Source organism: Lagenorhynchus albirostris, chromosome 16 (genome assembly GCF_949774975.1).
Source record: "Lagenorhynchus albirostris chromosome 16, mLagAlb1.1, whole genome shotgun sequence".
In the NCBI taxonomy this organism is placed as follows: domain Eukaryota; kingdom Metazoa; phylum Chordata; class Mammalia; order Artiodactyla; family Delphinidae; genus Lagenorhynchus; species Lagenorhynchus albirostris.
The window spans coordinates 72,379,636-72,402,665 of NC_083110.1; the positions used below are offsets into that span (position 1 = coordinate 72,379,636).

The following is a 23,030-nucleotide window of genomic DNA, read 5'->3' on the forward strand; positions in this document are numbered from 1 at the left end:
GTTGCTATTTACAAGAACTCTGACAGAGCAGCTTTATCCACGCAATACAGGTGCTGACAGAAGAACAAGAAGATACTCTGTTTCTTTGGCATTTCCAGCTCAGCTGACCTTGAGTGGATTGGGAAGTCAGCATTAGTCTATGGCATATTCCCATCCCTCTCGAACTCACCCACCCTCCATTTGGATTTCTCTTCTTCCTCTCAGCCAGCAAGATTCCCAGTTTACCTATTGATATTTAAACTCTTCCTGAATCAAACCCGTTTTTCAAGAGGGCTCTGAGTCATTAGTGCAGTTCATGGAAAGGAATGAAGCAATAATGGTGGTGCTATGGACTGGAATGGACCCCCCCCCAATTAAGTCTTAATCATTTAGCCAACTGCCTGCTTTGCCTCTTACAGTACAATTTAAATTCACTCTGGCAGCCAAACAGAACAATTGCAACCCAGCTCTGCCAGCCAGCCTGCTAGCCAGCAATTAAGTGCATAGACTCTGAGTCCGACTGCTAGGTTCAAATCTTAGGTCTTCTGCTTATCAGTTGTGTGACCTTAGGCAAGTTATAAAACCTCTCCTAAGCTGGTGACTTTATTTATAAAATGGAGCTGTGTTCTCTACCTCATCTGGATGTTGTGTTTACTGAAATTAATCATAAAGCACTTAGCACAGCACCTGACCCACAGCTGGTATCCAGTAAAGCTAGCCATTATCGTTTCATTCTTGCATTGGAATGTCCTAATTTCTTCATAGAGGCACAGGTACTTGAAGTACAGCTATTTATTTTGTAGGCAGGACATATTGCCTTGTAGCAGAGAGAGTAGCAGATAGACTTTCACTTGCTGAATGACCATGCTGAACCCACTTATTCTCTAAGGGTCTGTTTTGCAACTGTAAAGTGAGGAGGGGGGAAGGAAAGGCAGGAATTTTCCAGGATTGCAAACTCAATAGTCTGTAGAGTCCAGAAAGGTAAAATCAGTGGTGACTTGGGCTGAGTATAAGACAATAAAGAATGGTGGGGATTACGGTTAATTGTACAGTTTAGTTACTCAAACTGTGGTCCACGGACCAGCAGGATTGACAGAACCTTGGAGTTGGTTAGAAATAGCTGACTCGCAGGATCCTCCTCAGCCCAAGCAAAACAGAACCTGTATTTTAACAAGATCCCTTAGGTGATCTGTGTGCACATGAAAGCTTTAGAAGGCTGTTGTGGAGCACAAGCCATCTAAAGGCATTCAATTTTAGTTTAGTTTTTTTTTTTGTGTGAGTCAAATAAGTAAACTTTGGGCTGCATCAGGCCTTAGGCTGCCAGCAAGTGCCAAGGGCCCACCATAGCTGCTGAGCTCTGAGATGCTGCCAGCTCTAGGATTCTCCATCTCTCCAGACTCTTTCATTGTAAGTTAGGGCTCTGGGCAGTTGGATATGCAGCCCAAACCAAGCCCGGGATGCTTAGAATAGTAATTCCTGGAGTGGAAGATGCCTAAGAAATCATCTGCTCAGCTCTCTGCCTTCTGACAGGTAAATTGTTACTGTTCCTCTCCACTTTGCAGACAAGATAAGTGAGGCACAGGGAGACCCACTGATCCAAATCCAGACACTAGAAATGGTGGTGATGGATACATTCCATCAGAAAACGACACTCCTGTGCTGTTAGAATAGGCGACCATCCTGGTTTCCAAGGCCTGGAAAGTCTATTCATTTCTTTATATTCTCCAATGCATAATAATTGTTCTCCGTTTCTCTCGGCACCTCCCTGCCACTTCCTGTCAGCCCTAGGGATGGAAGGTTTCCTCCTTTCGGACAGAGAAGGCCCAGAGCCGGCTTCTGAACGGATATCCGGCAAGCAAGATGCGCATGAGGCAAAGGCCTCATTGTTCCTTGGGGTCAGCCCGCCCCTCCCCCAGATCGGAGGACACTTGTCGCAGACCCTGGATGGCCCAGGGCCCATTTCCCAGGAGTGGAGCCTTCAGAGGAAGCAAGGGAGCAACGCTGAGTGCAGATCTGGGGTCTGATGTTCTGAGGGTACAGCGGAAAGGCACTAAGAGCTCCAAGATAAATAATCCCGGAATTTGAAAACGAATTTCTAACACTGACTGGGTGCTGTTACTTATTAACGTTCCTGACTCCAGCGATTCCGTCTGCATTTTTTATTAATCTGAATGAGTCTGGTGGTAATGAGGATCGTTGATTTGCGGGCCCCGCGTGCTGGAAGGCAGGTTATGTGCAAAACCAGCCGCTTCCCACGCCCGGACGCCCAGAGTCTCAGCCGGGCGTCCCGGGCGCAGAGGGTGTCGGGGGGTGGGGCCGTCGTCCGCGTGGACCCGCCGCCGCGCCTCCACCCCGCGGCCGCCGGGGGGCGCTCGGACTGCGCGGCCACCGACGCGGCCGCCAGCGCCGGGTCACCACCGACTCGCAGACCCCTTCGCGCCCTCGGAGGAAACAAAGTACACCTTTGTCAGCCACCGAGCGCATGTGCGTGTGCTACGGCGCACAGTGGCCGGCCGCCGCGTGCGGGGCCCGCGGGCGCGCCTCGCCGCCTCTGGGCGGCAGCCCCTGCGTGGGCCCGGCGTGCCCCAGAGGAAGCGGGCTGCGGCGCGCTGTCGGGCCCGCCTGACCTCCCACCCCGAGCAGGCCACGAGGGGAGGCCAGAACCCGCACCGACTCCTGCCCGGCCGCGGCGCTTCGCCCGCCGCCGCCGTGGCCTGTGCACTTCTATTTCTGGGTTTTCGGCAGGGCGGGAAGCGGGCGAGCGGGAGCCCCAGGCGTGGACGTGCGAGTCCGGGCCCCAGGGCTGGGGGCTTCGGCTCGGCCGAGCCGCCTTTGATTCGCCCGCCGCCCCTAGCAGCCCTGGGGCACCCCCGCCTTCACTCCGAGGGCACGTCCCGTGGCGGCTCTTGGACTCTGGTAGCTAAGCGCCAGCCCGGCCCCAGGGCAGGGCGCTGGGAGTACTACAAGTCCCAGCAGGCCCCGCGCCGCGAGCGCCGAAGCCGGAGGCGCGGCCCGGCCTGACGCCTGCGCAGTGCGGCCGCCCGAGCCTGCTAGTACCACACCCCCGGGAGGGACCGAGGGGAGGCAGAAGCATCCGAGGCATTAAAGCATCCGAGGGAGCCCGAGGGGAGGAGAATGGAGTGACAGAGAAACACGGAGGGTGGGGGGTGGGGGGGAGACTGTTGAGGGAGGGGGGAGGGGGGACACAGAGGGAGGAAGAAGCGGCGGCGGCGGCTCCTCTTTGCAGAGGTGGAAACTCCGAGGGATAAGAGCAGGAATAATGCGGTAGGCTAGGCGGGCTGCTCGCTCCCGGCTCCGGCAGCAGCGGCAGCAGCCCGAGCAGCGGCAGCAGCAGCGGCAGCACCTCAGGCGCTGACAGCCCCGCCGGCCGGCTCCCTCGCTGACCGCCGACTGTCAATGGAGCTGGAAAACATCGTGGCCAACACGGTCTTGCTGAAAGCCAGGGAAGGTAAGAGGCAGGGCTGGTGCGAGCCTGGCGCATTCGCCGCGGGCCGGGGTGCCGGTGTCGGGCGGCGTGTGGGCTGGGGCTGTGCGTGTGCAGGATGCCCGCAGTGAGTTGGTCCGGGAGCAGGACACCTCGGAGAGCTGCTCTGCAAACGTTTCAGGGTTCCTGCCCTTGTGCTCAGGGAATCTGGACTTGGGCAGAGAAGGAGAAACGTCGAGGTTGCAGGGATTAGGATGCTAAAATATCCCCTAGTTTCCAGCCAGCTCTAACCTTATAGATCGTGCCATCTCGGCAGCTGTTGAAAGGTCAGTTGGAAAGGCTTTCAGGAAGAGATGGGCAAACATGCAAATAAAATAGCTTTTCCGAGTCGGCCCGGGATGGTTCTGTGAGTGAATTCGGGGGGGGGGGGTAGGGGGGGAATTATTAGAAGCCAGTCTTTGCTTGCGCAGGCTGAGTTGATATAGGCTATTGCTGGAAACCATCCGCTGGGAATGTTTCTTAGGGAAATCCCGTCGTGTGGAAGGAAGCCTTTTAAAGGCAAAGTAAGATGTTGAGGAATTAGCCTGTTCATAGAGTAACGAGAGGATGGCTGTACAACTCACCTAGAAAATAATTCAGGATTTCAGGGGTGGGTCCCCCCCCGCCTTTTGGGGAGGAGGAGAGGTAAGTGAATTTTTTGGTTTTGGGCTCAATTAAGGAAAGAAAGGTAAGTGTGCCAAGTGTTTAGACGCGTTTTGGATGGAAATCATTAGATTTTTCTGCGTTAGGCTATCAGGAAATATCGTCTAAATGGAGTGGTTAAGAACCTAAGGCGAGACTATAAAAACACACTTTCTGACTCTTCCTTGAGATGGAAAAAAAAAAAAAAGAAAGAAAAGAAAAAGAGAGAAAGTGGCCCAGAAACTTACATGCTTCCTAAAATGATTGCGTGCGTGTAAACATACATATTTGGGAACACCTGGAATTTATGTAACATCTCTTTTGCCAGGATTTGAGCTCTGGGTGCAGCCTTTTTATGAAAGGGGAAGTGGTTTTCCCTTTCGTGGGAGGAGGCTTTATTTGACACCCAAGGTGGTAGGCAGTCTACGTAAGGTCTTGACTTCAGAAGGATACTCGGGGAGCAGCCCACGAAAACGCCTTATTTACTTCTTAATATTTTCATTCACCCACTTTAATGAATGAAGGAAGACTTTCTGGCCAACAATAAAACGATTCATGTTTATCCAGACGGTTCCATCACCTTGTGGCACTGTACACGCTGTGTGAGTAGGTGATGCACAGCTCAGCAACTCACGTCGTAATTTCGGTGTCACTTGTCTCTAAAGTAGCAGCCTGGAAGATTTGCTTTGAAAACTCCAGCAGAGTTGAAAATGTGCAGGTCTGTCCCTCCCATTGCTCAGCTTTGGTGTGAACAGACTTTTAAGAGAGGCTGTTACTTGGTGACTTCAGGTTCTAAAGCATGAATGTTTTCTGTTTTCCTAACGGGACATTTTAGCAAATTGGATCAAGGTGGGGGCTGGTGGGCTCTCTCCTGAACGGGGCAGTGAGTCCTGTAGGGGGAAAAGCGGACAAAACAGCCCCCCTCCCCCGCTCCCAGCCTTAGCAGCCGCCACCTAGTGGTGGAATATGGTTGTACATCTCAGGGCTCGGGGGCTGGGAAAGTTTTCACCCTCTCTCCATTCTGAAATTTTTTCCTGGGAAATCATTGGATATGATGGTACTGGAGGCTTCGCAAGTTTCACAGGTTTCTCCTGTTGCCTGGGGAATTGGGCTGCCTAGATTTGCTGCTCTACACATTCGTTTGCCTGGAGCTTGCTTTTTTCTTCTCTCAGCATTTGGTTGCTTCTTTTAAAATGTTTTGCTTGGAGTGGGCAAAGTATTATCAATTTTCTCCCCCAGTTTGGTCTCCCCATTTTTTTTTTTCACCAAAATGAATTTACCACTTGATAATTTTGTCTGTCAGGTTAACAAATTGTTTTTTTTTTTTTTAACAAATTGTTTTTTTCAGAGGCTTAGGAAAGAGGGCTACGGTCTGGAGGCTTATATGGAATGACCGAATTACAGTGATTAAAAGTTCCCCAGAATGTGCCTTTCACTTCCTTTTCCTTTTAAAGTCTTTTCAATTTCTCTTTGAGAGTTTGGTAGTCATCTCATGGTGAGAAAATAGGCTCCTGATTGACGCCTTTGAAATGGAGGGGGCCTTGCCTCTAAGGATACAGAGAAACTGACACGTGAATGAGAAAAATTAATCACTTACATGGAAACTTCATTTTGAAATTTGCGCTTCTCCCCCCCTTTCTCTCATATGTCTAAAGAGAATCCATGATTTTAAGTGCTTCCACTTTCTTCTTGCTGGGTCTTTATTGAAGATTTGAGTACATATATTCTAATTAATGTAGAAGCTTTTAGAAATAAAAGCAATTAATTTTTCTCTTCTCGATTCTCATGTAGTTGAAGTCATTCTTTTCAATTAAGTAATTTTCCTAATAATCGTATTACCCAAATATTCAGAAATGAAAGTTCTAGTCAGTTTAGTGAAAGATCTAACATAAAATTTATAGTATCTTGAAAAATCTGAGTTGTTTAGAATGTTTAAAATCACTTCTTGAAGATTCTTGTGAATGGTTATAGATGAGAAATATGATTGGTAAATACGAAATTTAATTTAGTTCACTTAACAAAATACACTGTAAACAATTTAAAATGTGGCTTTCAAGTAAAAGTCACATTTGTCCCAAACAATAGAGAAACAGGCCTTGAAGAAAGACAGACATACTTTGCAAATGCTATGAAGGAATTTGTAGTTGTCCATGTTGGTGGGTAATTTTGGGGCCTATCTTTTGTTATTGTTACGCATTCTTAAAGGCAGATGTCTTCTAAATTCATTGTAAGTTCAGATTCTTACCATAATAATACACGTATAAAGTGGAAAAATGAATATAGCAATAAGATAGAAAATCTATAAGTGAATTAGAGTAAAAATGATTCATCGTTAGTAATTAGAAAACATAGGAAGGCAGATTGCACCTTTGTGACAGTTGTTTTGAAATAAGATAGAGATCTGGGTTCAAAATTTTAAACCGCCCAAATGTATTTTGTTCTGGTCTCATGAGAAAACATCAACTTGATCACCCTTAGGAACTTCAGCTTACTCTCCTAAAAAGTGGGTGGTTAGGGAAAAAAAGAAAGAAGTTGAGACTGAATTCATGCCAATTTATGGAAATGAGCTAAGTGATTAAGCATTTAATGAAAAGAGACCCAGACTAACTTTATCTGTCTATCTATTTACATTTCAGAATCTCAGAAAATTGGCAAGCGTGCTAGTGCTGAAATAATAGTAGTGAGAAAGAGTGTTTGCAGAGGGCCTTTTGTGTGTTTCCTTTTGGTTTTATTGTTGCAGTAAAGGTTTTTGTGTTTTTGTCATATTCTAGATCTGTCGCCTCACTCCTGAGTGAACGGTGTGGAGCAGAAATTTTGTAAAGGCCCACCTTTCCTTTCTTCACAGGCCAGCAGTAGCCATAGTTGATCAATAAAGACGACAGAGAGGGAGTATTGATCACATTTTCCTGAGCGTGATACTAGCAGGCACTGAGTACAGGAACTGAGAAGTCAAAAATATAACGACTTTGCCCTTGGATGTCAAAAACCAGAATATGCAAGAGCCTTTGACTCAGATATCTCTGTAAATTTGTTGGCCCGGCTCTTCCTGATGATTAAGATTGGGGACCTGGGGAAAGGTGACAGCAGAGGCTGGGGAGGGCTGGAGAGGAGAGGGGACCCGCATGCAGCCGGCGAGGGGCAGGCTCTGCCCAGACAGACTCAGCATTCCACAGCGGGGCTGAAAGCCCTTGTTGCCCCTCTTCCCTCTTCCCCTTGCACCCTAGTTCATGATGACAGAACCAAAACATCAGTGTATTCCGTTATTAGAACATCGGGATGTCTCTGAAGCCCGCAGCCCTCCTACTGCTATCGGCAGGCGTACTTAATCCACCCCGTGGCTTCTCGCTTCAATCTTCCCGCACAGAAGAGCGGCAGCTTTGCATCCTGGGTGCAGGCTGCTCAGTGTGTGTAAAAGCTGCTGGGCCTATTAAGTACCAAGCTGTCATTAAATGAAACTGCCTTTTACTTTTTCTGAGTTTCTTTTCAGTACTGACAACTTGGAGGTGGAGAAACCAAAAGCAATTGTTTTCAGAGGCCTTGCCTTCCTACAGAAAGATTTCCAGTGATGATTTTACTTAATCTAGCTGCCTGTTTTTAAAACCATCAGATAAATGCCCACAAGACTCTCGTCTTTCGGTAGCTTAGCCGCTTCTTGTCAGATTCTACACTCCAAAACGCTTGATTCTTCCAGTCCCCAAACTAATCCTTGTTTCAATTATATCTTCAGCAGCCATAATTCTTTTTTTTTTTTTTTTTTGCGTTACGCGGGCCTCTCACTGCTGTGGCCTCTCCTGTTGCGGAGCACAGGCTCTGGACACGCAGGCTCAGCGGCCATGGCTCACGGGCCCAGCCGCTCCGCGGCATGTGGGATCCTCCTGGACCGGGGCACGAACCTGTGTCCCCTGCATCAGCAGGTGGACTCTCAACCACTGCGCCACCAGGGAATCCCAGCCATAATTCTTGTAGTGGCTTGCCAAATGATACCCTTTGGGTGTGGGCCGAAGACTTCGGTAACATCCAAGTGAATTTCAGGAAAGAGCTCAGTATAGGACCAAATTCACCTTTACCAAGGGCCATTCAACCCAGACCTGGGAATTTACAGTGTTCTAGTGAAATGGTTCCAGGACTGCAGGTAATACTTAACGTTAATACTTGTTGCCAGTATATTTGTAGCTCAAGGTAAAGTATTATAGTATCTAGTCATTTTTGAAATAAAAAAGGCTTATGGTTACAAAAAGATTTCACTGCAGTAGATCATGCAATTCAGAGATGAAATTTGAGAAAACAATAGAAAGTGACTTAAAAACAGGTGACACATAGAAAAGGAAATCAGGAATTTCTTCAGTCTTACAACCCCTAGCCCCTACACCTCACTTCAGAATAGAATAGTAAAGATAAAGGGTTTTAAGATGTGATTTTAAATGATTAAAATAGATTATGTGGGCTTAAATAATAGGAGTGATTTCTACTTTGAAACACATCCTGTTACATTTCAGTGAAAATTTTTATTTAAAAATATCCTAAACATTGAAAAGATTTTAATCCATAAGTAAAACTTAAAATTTTATCTTTTGGGGGTAAAGACAATATTGTTCCATCTGGTACCATTCAGACACTGGAGGAAACACCACATTTGGTATAAATTGTGCTGCCTTTTAAAGAGAAAGCATTTATGTCCTGACTAGCCCTTGCCCCCTCCCCCAGTTTCTCATTTTGGGTTAACCATTCTTAAATTGTCTTCTGAAGTTCTTACAAGGGTAAAAATCATTCATTCATTCAGCATTTGATTGTTGAAGGACCCTGTTGGAGGTGACATTTTGGATGTTCAGCCTTGATGAGATGCAGCTGGAGGTGGGTGAAGAGATGGAATTGGGCATTATCATTATCTTCTTAGGCTTTTAAACTGATAAATCAGATCTGAATAGAACCTGATTTTTCCCCCGAAGAGCTGAAGCTGTCTGTTGTGTGACCCGCTTAGCTGGGAACTCTCTATTGACTCTGCTGTGCCTAGAACTTGAACACTAGCCTGAGGGACCAAAACACAATTTAAGGATAATTCAGAAGTCATACCTGAGGGATAGGCCCGAATCTGGAAGACAACTGCTAATTTTCCAAGATACTGTTTTTTATGACAGTCAGTTCCTACAAATGGAAACCACTCAAAACAATAGCAAGAGGACCCTTTGGTTGAGGAATGAGAAGATCCAAGAGGAAAGTGGTGTGCGGAGGTGCCTTCCAGGTGGACCTTGGTGGTCTTCCTAGGGCAGCAGCCTGGGCAGGGCTGATGGGCTGCAGTTCAGGGGTAAAGATGGTGGAGGCCGCCTTCCTTTCTGGCTTTTCTTGGAATTGGTTTGAGCATGTCCTCTGGTGGAGCCTGGAATGACCTGAAAGTGTTAAAGGCATCTGTCTAGTCCTCTAAAGATGTGCTGTCCAACATGGTAGCTACTAGCTGCATGTGGCTGTTTACGTTTAAATTAATTAAAGGGAAACACTCCATTCCTGGAGCCAACCACGTCTCAAGTGCTCACCAGTCGCGTGTGGCTACTGCTACCCTGTTGGATGGTACAGATGTAGAACATTCCCAGCACTGCAGAAAGTTCACTTGGACAGAGCTTCTCTGGAGTTCTACACCTTGAATTAAATGAGTGTGATAACCCCATAACTTCTGACATGAAAACTGGGAGAAGGTAAGGGAGGGGAAGGAGGGGGAGAAACAGGAGGGGCTGGGGGGCTGGGGGATCAGGGATTAGGACTGAGTCACATCAGAGAAAAATGCAGTTCAAGGACAATCATAGATGTTGGTGGTGATAGTAAGCCACCCATATTCCTCCCCCCCTCGTTTTTTTTCATATCTTGTTGGGAAATTTGCCTAGATTGAGCAACTGACTGTCCTGATTTAAATTTTTTTTTTTTTTTTTTTTGCGGTACGCGGGCCCCTCACTGTTGTGGCCTCTCCCGTTGTGGAGCACAGGCTCCGGACGTGCAGCCCCAGTGGCCATGGCCGACGGGCCCAGCCGCTCCGCGGCATGTGGGATCCTCCCGTACCGGGGCACGAACCCGCGTCCCCTGCATCGGCAGGCAGACTCAACCACTGCGCCACCAGGGAAGCCCCATGATTTAAATTAAGTGCATGTTATAGATGCGCACAGGGCCCCATGTTCCTTCTCGAAACTCCTGAGATGAGGATATTTTAAAACCATCATTTTCTTAATAAAAACAAAAAGTCGTGTGTACAGTAAATCCTCAGAAAGAAGGAAAAAAAAACAAAGCCTCTTTCTATGGATTTCAAAAAGACAGTCTAAAATGAGCAGGAAAATAGGTAAAACAAGTTTAAGGGTTTCCGTTTTCTTTTGAACACGCCAGATTGAAAGAAGATCATGGAGAAAGATGTCAAGAACACACTATTCCTGCACCCGGTTTAAAATGATTTCTCTTTAAAAACTGTTTCCTGTGCGATTTGAAACCTTTTAATGATAACCCAGTTAGAACACACTTAGAAAGCAACATGATTATTTGAAACAATGAAACAGTGCGCTGCTGTTCTTTGGGGTCGGAAGCACAGAACTCTGTCTGAAGTTGTGCCAGGGAGTCAGCTGGTAACCTCCTCCTGGCAGAAGTCAGCAATAAATTAGGCTCATTTCCATAGGGCCTGTTTTGTGTCTAGGAATTTGTGGTCGGTGGAGTATCAGTATTTTTTTAAAAGGCAATGATGAAATAAACCTTAAAGGAGAACTTCTGGGGCCTGTGCAGAAAGTAAAAGAAACGGAGATGAACAGATAAGAACATTCATAGGTTGAGAAGCGGCAGAGGTCCACGGGACGGCCAGGGCCGGGGCTGCCCCAAGGCTTCTCGGTGGGTCTACTGATCTGTTCTCCACTTTCCAGAATAGAGGTCACCCCTGCTTTTCAGATGAGGAAAAGCGAGAGGAAAGAAAGGGAGTCACTTGTCCAAGGTTACTTGAATTGCAGACTTTTCTAGAGAAGCCCTTCAAAATCCTTTAACATTCCAAAAGAAATCTTTCCCCTCCCCTGTAATAACATAAGCCCCAAACTCCCACAAAAACCGAAAACCAAAAAACCAAAGCCATTTCTCTGGGCGGTATGGTTTCTAAATGTAAATGCCCTGAGGTTGCACTTGTGGAAGAGAAAGAGGGTCTCTTACAGATTTCCTGGGGAAAAGGGGCAAAATGGGAATCTAATTGCCCTCCAGACCCTGACTTCAGCTAAATGCCAGTTTGAGAGCAGTTGGATAAAGTAATTCCTGCTAGGCTATGAATGACTACCATAAAGTGAGTCCTCACAGTGGGTATTCCCATTTTAAAAGTAGAACTGTTTATCAGCTCGACTGCATCTGTGATTGACAAGGGGGAGACATATACAAACGTGCCTGCACCTGTGCATGTGTGCACACATGGCTGCGATCCGTTCTGAAGCCCCCATCACCTGTGTTCTACCTGCGTTCCCCCCTCCCTGACACATACCAGCACAACCAAAGAGCAAGGTCAGCCTCTTGGCATTCTTCTTCTTCCTGGCAGGGCTTGGGGAGAATCCTGAGTAGCCAAAGAATTGCCCCTGAGGGACAGGGGATTAAACGAGATGGGCGGTGGTAGGGACATGTCAGCGGTGGCAGCCCTGCTCCCTTTCCTTGGCAGGGCCAAGACATGGGCACTGGACAGGCCAGTTCCTGCTGATGTTGGCTTGCCACGTGCAGGTCACGTCTGCCCGAGCTCCCCTTCCTTGGGTGCTTGCTACCCCTTGGGAGATCCTTGTTCCCGGGCAGCTCTGCCTGATGCACCTTAGGTATATGCTCATGTCTCTGCAGCTTTCTTTTTTTTTTTTTTTTGCGGTACGCGGGCCTCTCACTGTTGTGGCCTCTCCCGTTGCGGAGCACAGGCTCCGGACGCGCAGGCTCAGCGGCCATGGCTCACGGGCCCAGCCGCTCCGCAGCATGTGGGATCTTCCCGGACCGGGGCACGAACCCGTGTCCCCTGCATCGGCAGGCGGACTCTCAACCACTGTGCCACCAGGGAAGCCCTCTGCAGCTTTCTTTACTAATAGAAAAGTAGGGGGCTGGGATGGGGGTTACCTACTGGAGTGGTTTCTCGGCCACATCACAGGGCACACCCCCTCTTCCTCCCAAAGAGAATGTGTGAAGCAGCCTTTTCCCCCAGAAAAGCTCTCTCAGAGTTAACCCTTTCCATGTCGCAAGGGTAACCTTGTGGGTATTTGCATTTAGAAACCAGACCATGCATGCGTGGGTGCATTTTGCATTAACTTAGGAACTTTACTTTTCAAGGATCTTTGGGAGCTGAGAGTCTCTTCCTTGGGGGTTGCTGTCAAACTTGAGACATCCTGCTGGAGAGGAGGCAGCATGAATGAGGGGACAGGGAGTCAAGCCTTTGATCTGCTCCTGCAGAGAAGGTGAAGCTCCAAACTTAACTGCTTCAGGAAGGGAAGTGGGGGGTGAAGGACAGAATGACCCGCTACAGGGTGGAGAGAACCCAGCCAGTGTAATTGCTCTGCATATCTGATAAAAGGTCTTATGAAACCTCAATTGAAAATGGAATTCCATCTTGGCACAGGTCTTAGCACCACTTGTGAAATGGAAACAAGCTGGAGGAGGGTCAACAAATGGGCCATGAAAAACGGCTTTCTGATGGCTGTTGCAGGAATGCACTCTGCTCCGTCCTGACAGTGTCTGGGCTCTGAGGAACAGCTTGTTAGGATGCTTAGATAACATCCCCCGAGAAGGAACCCCAAGCTGTAGGACAAATAGGGGTGGGATGGGGACAAAGAATTGGGCCGCAGGCTTGAATGGCAAAGATGTCTCAAAATCCCACTTTTCTCAAGCCGAGTGCTGTAGTGGGTTGATGCCACTAAGCCTACAGTCACAGATTAGGGAGACTGTCAGTCAGACGAGTGTGTGCCTGGAACGTAGTAGGTGTTCAACAAACCTTGATTTGGGAATGACTGATGTATATCTAAGTTTTGTGGAGGAGGGGGAAGAGCCAAGAAACTAAGGTCCTCAAGAAGTGGCCTTGATGTCGCAGTAGATGGTAAATTAGGAGATGATTCAACACGGTTAAGAAAGATTAACTAAGGGTATAGGGCAAATTGGAAAATGTTTTCCAAATGTTTGTCTTAACTGTGAAAAATGTCTGGCAGACTTCCCCACCCCGACCCCCAAATTGGAAGTGGTTTGTTTTTACTTGTTTTGGAAGAAATAAATATTTGCATTCGTCCAAACATTCGGGGCAAACAGTTCTCCCCAATTCTGAGACTCTGTGTGGGTCGGAGATGTTTCATGCTGATAACACTCATACCTTTTTTGGTTAAACTGAAGGTAGCTTAGGACACACTCTTCACATGCTTTTCACATCACTGCTAGAACGAGGCTGAGCAAATGGAAAGAAAATAGGAAGCCAAACACGGATCCTTCCAGATCCAGCAATGGCTGATGACCTGGCATTTGAAGGATAGAATCTTTATAGAAAAATTGCCTGTTTGCTCATGGGCAAAGAGGCTGGATCCAATTAAGACAAGGAAAACGTATGTTAACTCAGAGAAGAAATTTCTAAACAGTCAATCCTGTAATCCTCTCTGAAGAGGAAGGGGTCGACCTGATGGGGCTTTATGGATGATGCCAAACCCTGTGCTATATAATAATTAGTAACCACTGGTTATTCTGCCTCACACTCATTCCCCAAACCACTAACCATCACTTGCGGTGGAATGCACCAGGCCTAGATATTTGCCCCAGATGTCTTCCCATGGATAGTATCCAGTTAGAGGACTTTTGAGAATTAAAGCTTAATTCTCCTATAACATAGCAGAATACAAATTAAAGAAGAGCAAACCTGGTTTCCTCGTCGGTTCGAAGGGTGACTAAGGTGAGGGTTAGTCTTCAGGTTCCCTTCAAGGACACGTCTTAGTTTACGTTTTGGTAACTCTTGGGGGGCTAATTGTTTTACGTCCTGGTGTCTGGTGCTTTTGCTAGTTTTTTTGGGCAGCTTACAAACATTTCAGGAGTGGCTGTGAGGGGGTCGAGGATTTGAGAGGCCTATTCAGAGAAGTGGACCTATGTCTGCTTATAATTTCATTCTTCCACGGTGGGCCTCTGCATTCTAAATGTCTTCCTAAAATATAGAGCTTTGGGGATCCCTGCAAGCAGAATTCCGAGGGCGATAGCCCTAGATTGGCTTCTGCATCTTCCCTAGGGTCGTAAATCCAGTATTTAGTTAGGTCTTCTTATGTGCTAGGCACCATGCTAGGCTCTGGATGGAGGACAGGAAGCAATGGAGCTTCCCTTCTTCTTTGTTTTTTTTAATAAAGATATTTTTATTTTTATTTATTTGGCCATGCCTCTCGGCTTGTGGGACTAGCTCCCCGACTAGAGATTGAACCCATGCCCTCGTCATTGAAAGCTCAGTCTTAACCACTGGACCGCCGGGGGATTCCTGCCTTCTTCCTTTTAAGAGAATTGTTTAGGAATTATAGAGTCCTTGGTGCCCATGGTTTCATTTGCTCTTTACAGCCCTGTGAGGTATGTTTTGTTCTTCCCCAGTTTATAGATGAAGAATTGAAGGCTCCGAGAGGTATTGGGTTGGCCAAAAGGTTCGTTTGGGCTTTTCTGTAACTTCTTACAGAAAAACCAGGAAGAACCTTTTGGCCAACCCAATAAACGCCTTGTCCTGGAGTATCCTGCTAGTTCCACAGCCCGGACCCAGCGCCAAGCCCAGTCTCGACCCTGACATTCTGCTCCATCACGGCTGCTGCCCTCAATAATCTTACCAGCTAGTGGGAACATCAATACTAACGTGCATGAGACATTTGCAAAAGAATCAAGTGTGCCGCTGTGACTCACAATTCAATAGGAGTCATTCTATCTAAATTTGAAGGTTTTCAAACATTTGCACAGAGAATACTTGCTTGCTAAAGAAAATGCAAACAACAGCGCACAACATCAAGAAGAAAGTCAAAATCTCCCTCCTCCCATGTGCCCCTGCTACCCGTTCCATCCCTCAGAGATAGTTACTGTCAACATTTAGATGGACATTTTCCCAGATCTCTATGTATGTGCACTCATGAACATACAGATACATTTGACACAAATGGGATCCTAGTATCCACGTACTTCTGCAGCTGTTTTCAGTCAACAATAAGTTGTAGTGCCTTCCCATATCTCTGTTTATAGTTTCCCATGAAACGAAGGTGTGTTAGGAAAAATTGCGAAAGACTTTGTAAATGGAGTGTTGTTGCAGTGGAATGCTGGGTGTTTTCTAGCAGACCCTGAAGGGCTATCGGGCTGTAAACGGGTCTGTGTCTTTGATTGTTTTGGAGTAGCTACATTATTGCATTATTAATGTATTTAACCATACATTATTAATGTATTTAACCAAGCCCCTATAGTGGGCCATTTAGGTTTTCCAGTTTTTAAGTATATTGTAAACAGTGTGGGAATTGTCTACCCATTCTATAACATCTTTATACACTTATTTAAAGACTTAGTCCCCCCCGACTCCCCAAGGTGGTATCTGCCTAATAGATACTATCCCTCACTCCCCACCTTGGGAAGAAGAGTGATGATTTTTGAAATGGAGTTAAGTGATCCTAGGGATGTACAAAGTACATTTTCTTATGAGAAAGAAGCATGATACACGTGAGGACATGTGATACGATATTTTTGAAACCTTTGGTGTTTAACACCTGCACCTCTGAGTGTTCAGTCATCTTTTCTATGCTATTCAAAGCTTGGATTGGGGAAATCAAGTTCAGTCAAAGACTTTCCTTGGTGATGACTTTATAATTGCCCCTGAGTTTTGCATGTGTGAATCTGGCAGGGAACGCAGGCTCAGATAATAGCCCATATTTCTCTCTCTCTCTCTCTCTGTTTTGTTTTGTTTTTTGGCTGCACTGTGTGGCTTGCAGGATCTTAGTTCCCGACCAGGGATCGAACACGCATGCCCCCTGTAGTGGAAGTGCAGAGCCCTAAACACTGGACCACCAGGGAAGTCCCATATATTCCTCTCTTTTGATCATCACCACAAGCCAGACTTGGAAGCTATTATTATTGTTATTTCAATTTGAGAAAGAAAAATATCAAGCTCAGAGAGGTGATGTGATTTTCCAAGGTCACACAGCAAGGACCCACTTCTCCCCCTTCCTCCTTTGGTGCTAACTCACCGCATCTTTTCCCATCTCTAAGGACTTCCACATTTGTTTGTATGTTGCGTAACTCTAGGGAGTCATCTGAACCTGGAGTTCGGAGTTCATTGTTCAGAGGGAGTAGAGTTATAAATGTATCTTGGGGAAGGGGCACCCTTTCCTAATTCTTTCAAAGGTGCCACATGTGCCGCTGGTGGTTGCACACAGTGTCCTTTGCCTCCTGTCTCTTAGCTGGTGTAGCTTTCTCCTCTGTGGAATTCTGGGGGTGTTTCCATGGGCAGCTGCTTTGACTGCAGGTTTGCATGTGATTTACCTGGGTGAGGGTTCTGTGAGTCCCACCTTGAGAATCCAGAGCTCAGGTAAAAACAGTACAAAACAAAAAAAACCCCTGGCCCTGCCTCCCCACTCTATATCCCTCTGAGATAAGCTTGGCTCCAGGGCATAGTCCAAGGTCCTGGGTCTTGAATATTTTTGTAACAGTTGGAGAAGAGAGTGGCATTTTCTTCCTGGAAGCGTTTGTGGGTTTTTGGCTCGCCCGGTGGAGACTCACTGTGCCTGGAAGCGCAGGGAACGGAGAAAGGCGGCCCCTTAATTGGATGATGAGTCTGCACATGGCCGTGGGCTCACTGTCATCCCCGAGTGCAGGAAGGAGCTCCACCAACCAGAGCCTGCGCCTTCCTTCCCCAGAAGAGGGGTCTCAGGACCGAAGGAAGCCCACGTGTGCGTGGAGTGCAGGGCCAGAGCAGAAGCAGCCTCTAAAGTAGGACCGGCCCCTCTCTGAGGCAGTTCTGCTCTAATACTGATTCCCAGGCTGCATTAGTTCCCTAGGGCCACTTAGGGCTACAAAGTACCACAAAATGGGCGGCTTAGAACCACAAAAATTTATCGTCTCACAGTTCTGGAGGCCAAAATCAAGTTGTGGGCAGGCCACGCTCCCTCTGAAGGTGCTGGGGAAGGATCTTTTCCAGACCTCTCTCCGAGCTTCTGGTAGCCTCAGGCGTGCCTTGGCTTATAGATGCTTGTCTTCTCTTTATTATGTCTCTTCATGTGCTTTTCCCTCTGTACCTGTCTGTCTCGGGGTCCAAACTTCCCCCTTTTATAAGGACACCAGTCATATTAGATTGAGGCCCACCCTAGTGACCTCATTTTAACTTAATTACCTCTATAAAGACCCTGTTTCCAAATAGGTCACATTCTGAGGGTTATGGCTTCAACATCTTTTTTTTGGTGGGGCAGGGCACAGTGCAACCTGTAACACAAAGCCCTGCCCCTGATGTTCTAAATCAGAAGCTCCTGGGGAGCACCTGAGCATCTGTATTTTAAAAACTCCCCAGGATCAGCCAGGTTGGGGAACCACTGCTCTAAAAGGTTTCTCACTCTCTTCTGAGGTGATCTTGGAGATTCAACTCCAACCTGGCTCCCCAAGCAGTACCCTCTGCAGCTTCCCTAGCAGTAGGTTTCTGCCCCCTGCTCAAATCTTTCTAGTGTAGAGGAACTCATATATATATGAATGATAGGCTTTTTGCTTTACCCACTAAACTCCCCTGAGGGCGGGGACTAGGTTTTTTCTTTCCTGTATCTCCCTGGGCCTCACCAAATGCTAATGGCAAACCCAGTTTGCAGTCAAGCCCAGGTGTGCCTGGTGCCGTGCTAACCCACCAGGTCCTGGTTCCGCTCTTTAGAGGCATCCAGAATCAGTGCAGCACCCTTTGCTGAGGAGGCCCTTCTGATGTTAGAAGACAGCTGTAATGCCCACTGTAGAACTGGTGCCAGAACCCCAGCCTCTAGATTCCCAGGTCTGTGCTTTCGTTGTACATCACGTTCGAATAACAGACACATTCAACCAAGGGTCAGAATCTGCTGGCAGATGGGGTGTTGCTTACACCTGGCACAGCTCAAGGAAAAGCTGTTTAATAAATTCCTAGAGGCGGGGTCGAGACACCCACTTTTTTGCTTTTCAAGGTAATATGGTATCTTCTCTTGCTGTTAAGTGCACCAAGCCAAGATGTGCAGTTTCCGTTGAAAGCACTATTAATGCCTCTAGTGAAAAGGCTGAAGGGAAGGGAGATTGTGCTGCCGACACCCTGGCTGTGTGAGCTTAGACACATTGCTTGACCTCTCTGAGCCTTTCCTCGGCTGTGTAAATGTGTACCTCGGCCCAGGTGATTTCCAGAGCTCTTCTCACCCTTTGGATCTTGAGAATTTGCTGGTGTATATTTCACTGATAGGAATTCATCTGTGGGTACTTCATGATAAGAGTCGATGTTAATTTCGAGAGCAAGCATTACATATTAAAATGAAAAGTACCCCAAGGAAAGAATTGGAGCTGGGAGGGGTTGTGTGTATAATAGAAACAAACAGAAAAAGCAAAAAACCCATCACTGCTAGTTTAACTGAAGCCTGCAATCTAAGAAAGGCAAATGCATGATTCTAGTATTTTCTTTAGTGGATTATAGAAAGGCAAATTAAATCAAAAATAAAAAATAAACCGTTTGATTGTTCTGCACTGTATTATCTTAATAAACCGTCTTCCTGGAAAGTTTAAAAAGACACAGTGCTCTGTCTGGCCAAAAAATACAGTAAGTAAATAGTGTTGAGAAAATAAGAATTTTCCATCTAGACATGAGTGATGGAAACATTTTCATGTGGACTTGGTGACATCCCGCAAGGAATCAGAGATTGATAGGCATTACCTACTTTCCAGGGCTGTGGTTGGGGACATTGTTGTCACCCGCAGGGAAAGAGGTCAGAGACTCAGACGGGAATGGGCCCTGCCAAGCACTCTTGTGGGTTCCTGGCAAATCCTGACTCACTTCTTCATTCCCCTGCAACGTGCAGTCTAGACGTCTGCCTTATCTCGACTGGTGGCACAGATTTCATAGACTAGGGTGATGCTGAGAGGGTTGGTGGTCCTCTTCTGTGTAAGGTTTCTACAGCTGGAATTGGTACAAGGTGGAGACTGGTAATTTGGGTTCTGTCCTTGCTTTGTTGTTAATTTGTCTGACTAGTCACAAAGCTAGTAACTTAGCCTTTCTGTATCTTTATCATTACATAATGCCCTAATGATTACAGAGACCAAAGAAAGGATATAAATAAAATACAAAGTTCAGATACAGACTCAAGTTTATGCAAAAATTTAGTACATAATAAAGGAAGCATTCGAATCAATAGGTAAAGAACAGCTTACTCAGGAAACGATGTTGAGGTAACTAGCTCACTAGTCATCGGGGAAGGCATGTTAGATTCCAGCGAGACTGGTGTTTCCCTCCCCAATTCTGATTCGAAAAATCCTAAGGAATGACTCCAGTTGGCCTGCCTTCATCGCTCTGGAACAATTAACATAGATCGCAGGCATCAATTCTTAGACTCTTAGGTTGCAGGCCATTGGGGTGAAGTTGTAAGACCATGGTGGCTCTGGTTGCAGCCAGCGAGGATGGGGGTTTTAAGTGGGGAGGTCATTTCTAGGGGGGAAATAAAAAGAGGGTCATGGTCAGACAGGCAGTATGGAGGGATTTGCTATACAAGAAAATATCCTCAGTCTCACTAGTAAGCAGAATCTTAAACATATGCATAATCTTACATTGGCAAAAATTTTAAACATTGATAATGCCTCTTTAAGGAAGTGTGGGTAAATAAGTTCTTTCAAACATTATACTTCCACTGCTGATAGGAGTGTAAATTAATAAGTCTTTCTTAAGGACAGCTTGGCGCTATATATATATATATATATGTCTCAAAAGGCTTGAAATTGTGTAACCCTTGGTCTTGAAAATCTATTTCTAAAATATTTTTTTAGGAAAAAGGAAAAATCAATGCACAAGTGCTATGCAGGAGGTTGTTGAGTAGAGGGTGTTTATCATAGAGAGAAATTGGAAACAATTTCAGTGACCTTCAGTAGAGGCTTGATAAAATGAATTTTGGCGTATTCAAAAAATGGACACATACGTAGCCATGAAGAATTATGGAGATCAATTCTTATTGACATGGAGAGATGATCATAACATAGTGGCTGAAAGTTAGGAAAACCTGGATTTTGTACAGTGAGTGTTCATTATACTTAGAAAAACAAAGACATTTCCATCTGGAGAGGGGGGAATGACAATTTGTGCCTTGTAGGGCACAATTTATATTCTTTGATGGGAACATAAAGAAATAAAATCCATAAAAAAACAAAACAAAACATGCCAGGCCCTCTGGGTCTCACCAGGGGTTGTCCTTCTTAGCATTTCACCATGGTAAGTCATAAGATTATTCCAGCCATCTTGCTCAAATGATTCTAGAAATTTTCCCTTGGCCCCATCAGTTGACTGACTAGCTTGATTGAATCTGTGAATAAATGCCTTAGTGCACCTAGAACACCTTTTTGGGTGGGGAAGCATCTTTGTCTTGCAAATATGAATTTGATTTTTAGGAAAAGCTTACATTCTTACTGTCGGGTTTGGTGCATGAGGGCAAGCGGCCCCTCTGGGTGGCAGTTTTGGAGCTGAGGAGGAGGCAAGAGCGGAGAACGGGACTCTTCCCAGTACTCTGGGCAGGGTTGGGGTTTATCTAAATCTCCCCCAGGGCACTTGCTTTGTTAGGCTGGGTTCTTCTGGGTGTGCAGGCCCTTTGTGTTTGCCTCAACAGTAAGGCAACTTGCTTGTTTTATCGTCACGTGACAGTTGGTGGGAGGTGAGCACCTGAATTCTTGTGTGACAAGTTGGGGAACTGATGAAGAGACACTGTGACTGTCTGGAATCCTGTAACCAGGGATGTGCCCGGGGCACTGGCATCCTGTCAGCTCAATCTAGTGAACCAATGACCAGCTAATGAGCGGGCATACTTTGGTATGCACACAACTGGAGTCAGTTTCACTGCTATGATTGAAGCACCTCCCAGGTGTGAAAGGCCAGGTGAGGCGCTTTAGGAATGTCAAGATGAAAGAGACTGCTTTGGTCTTCAGGATGTTCCAGTGTAGTTGGGGAAGGACAGATACATGGCCAACTACATCACAAGGTAGACCATAACTACAAAGGTGGTCTCGATGGGGGCGTTCAGTAAACACTTCACAGAGAGTTGGTGTTTGGCTGGACCACGGAGGCTGGTGGCTGATAGTGTGAAGCCACCATTCACAGAGCCCCTGCCGGGTGCCAGGCTTTGTGAAGGGGGCTTTACAGAGATGTAGTTTTCAATCCAGTGCGTTAGGGGTCATTGTCATTTGCATATGACAAATCTGACAGAAAGGCTACTGTCTGAAGTCTTGCAGCCGGTAAGCATTGTAGCTTGGATCTGACCCTAAAAGCAGTGTTGTGGGAAGAATTCCACCTCATGAGGTTACAGGGTGGAGACGGAGGTTCCTGGCAGTGGGGAGGGTAGAGCTAAATGGTGGTGACCGGGGGGAATAGCACCGGGTGGTTGTTTGCCTGGTGCCTGGACTAGCTGCAAGGTAGCAGGGCAGGAAGCCTGGAAGAGTGGACAGTCACGTGGGGAACGAGGAGGTCTCTGAATGCCAGGCTGAGAGTTCCATTTGGAGTTACTGAGTTTTTGAACAGTTACAGAGTTTTTGAACATTAGCATAGGCCAATAGGCTAATGCTGGCTGAGCTGGAAGGCCCTGCATCTGGCAGCAGAGGCTGTGAGGCCAAATGCCCAGTAGTTCTGAGAAGTATGTAGGGGCTGACCAGGCTCCTCCCCAAAAGAGGGAAGGGGGTGGATAGGCACGGCCTTGGAGGCTGAATCTACAGAACTCGGCACCTGATGGGATATGGAGGTGTGTGGAAGGACAAAACTATTAAGTTTGAACGCAGGCGACATTGCAGAGCAGCTGGGAAGATGTTGCTGGTTCTGGGAAAAGATGCAGGTATGGTTCGGGCCTCACTGAGTGGAGGAATGGCCGGGACGGAGCCTTGAAGTTTGTAGGAGCCTCCAGGCCAGAGGTGAGGTTTGGCGAGGTGCCGGCAAGCAGCAGCTTTGAAGAGACATGGGAGCAGGTGGCTCTGTTGTTTTTCTCTGCCCAGCACCCATTCCCTCTTCTGGTAACTGCACCTTCATTTTTCTCGGGGACTGCGCCTCCCTCATATTCAATCCATGAGGTTGGGTGGTAGTGACTTCTCATTGGCTCTGTTGGTGAGCATGTGACCCAACCCTGGCCAATCAGAGCACTGCTTCTCTCTCTACCTCAGGGACCAGAGATAAGGCTGTGATTCATGGTCCAGGAAGGGCTGCCCTTCTGTCGCTGGGGTTGCCGAGCTGGTGGAAGGGAAGCCTGAAGCTGCTGGTGGCTGTTGCCACAGGCTGCTTGAGAATAAAGCCAACCTGAGAGGGAGAGAGAGAGATGGATTCCTCATCACATTTATTTGATGTTGGTCTCCAGCCATCCTGGGAGCCAGATGTATACCCTAGGCTTCCTGTTTGGGTGACCCGTGAGTTGACACTAACAGTCAAAGGGTCCTGACTCACTCCGGGTTAGAAGCCATGTCTTTAGGGGATACCTAACCCTAGAAGGCGTGGCCAGAGGGATGGGGCATGTATCAGGAGGACCCTCTGCGTCACGGAAGGCTGGGTGAACATTTGTCCCGGGCTTTGCCTGAGCATAGGGGCAGGTGCGTTTGATGTTTGCCACAAACAATACAGTCTCCCACCTGACTGCCCTAATGGGACTCCAGTTGTAGAAAAAAAAAAATCAGGAAATAAGTAAACAAACATGCTGGTCACCATGGAAATGTGAACCCAAGGTGTTAGGAACAATAGCTGTGTGTGAGTCCGGAAGTGGATTTGTCTACA

At 47.0% G+C, this 23,030-nt stretch overlaps 1 protein-coding gene across 3 annotated transcripts in view; it reads left to right on the forward strand.

Annotated features, from left to right (window-relative positions):
* Positions 1 to 3,182: 3,182 nt before the first annotated feature.
* GRK5 (G protein-coupled receptor kinase 5) overlaps positions 3,183 to 23,030 on the forward strand; it is a 225,034-nt gene continuing 205,186 nt past the window's right edge. For all 3 annotated transcript variants that reach the window (XM_060127069.1, XM_060127070.1, XM_060127071.1), the window contains exon 1: positions 3,183 to 3,448. In XM_060127069.1, the coding sequence (XP_059983052.1) occupies positions 3,397 to 3,448 (52 nt within the window). In that variant the 5' untranslated portion in view covers positions 3,183 to 3,396. The remainder of the gene's footprint in view (positions 3,449 to 23,030) is intronic.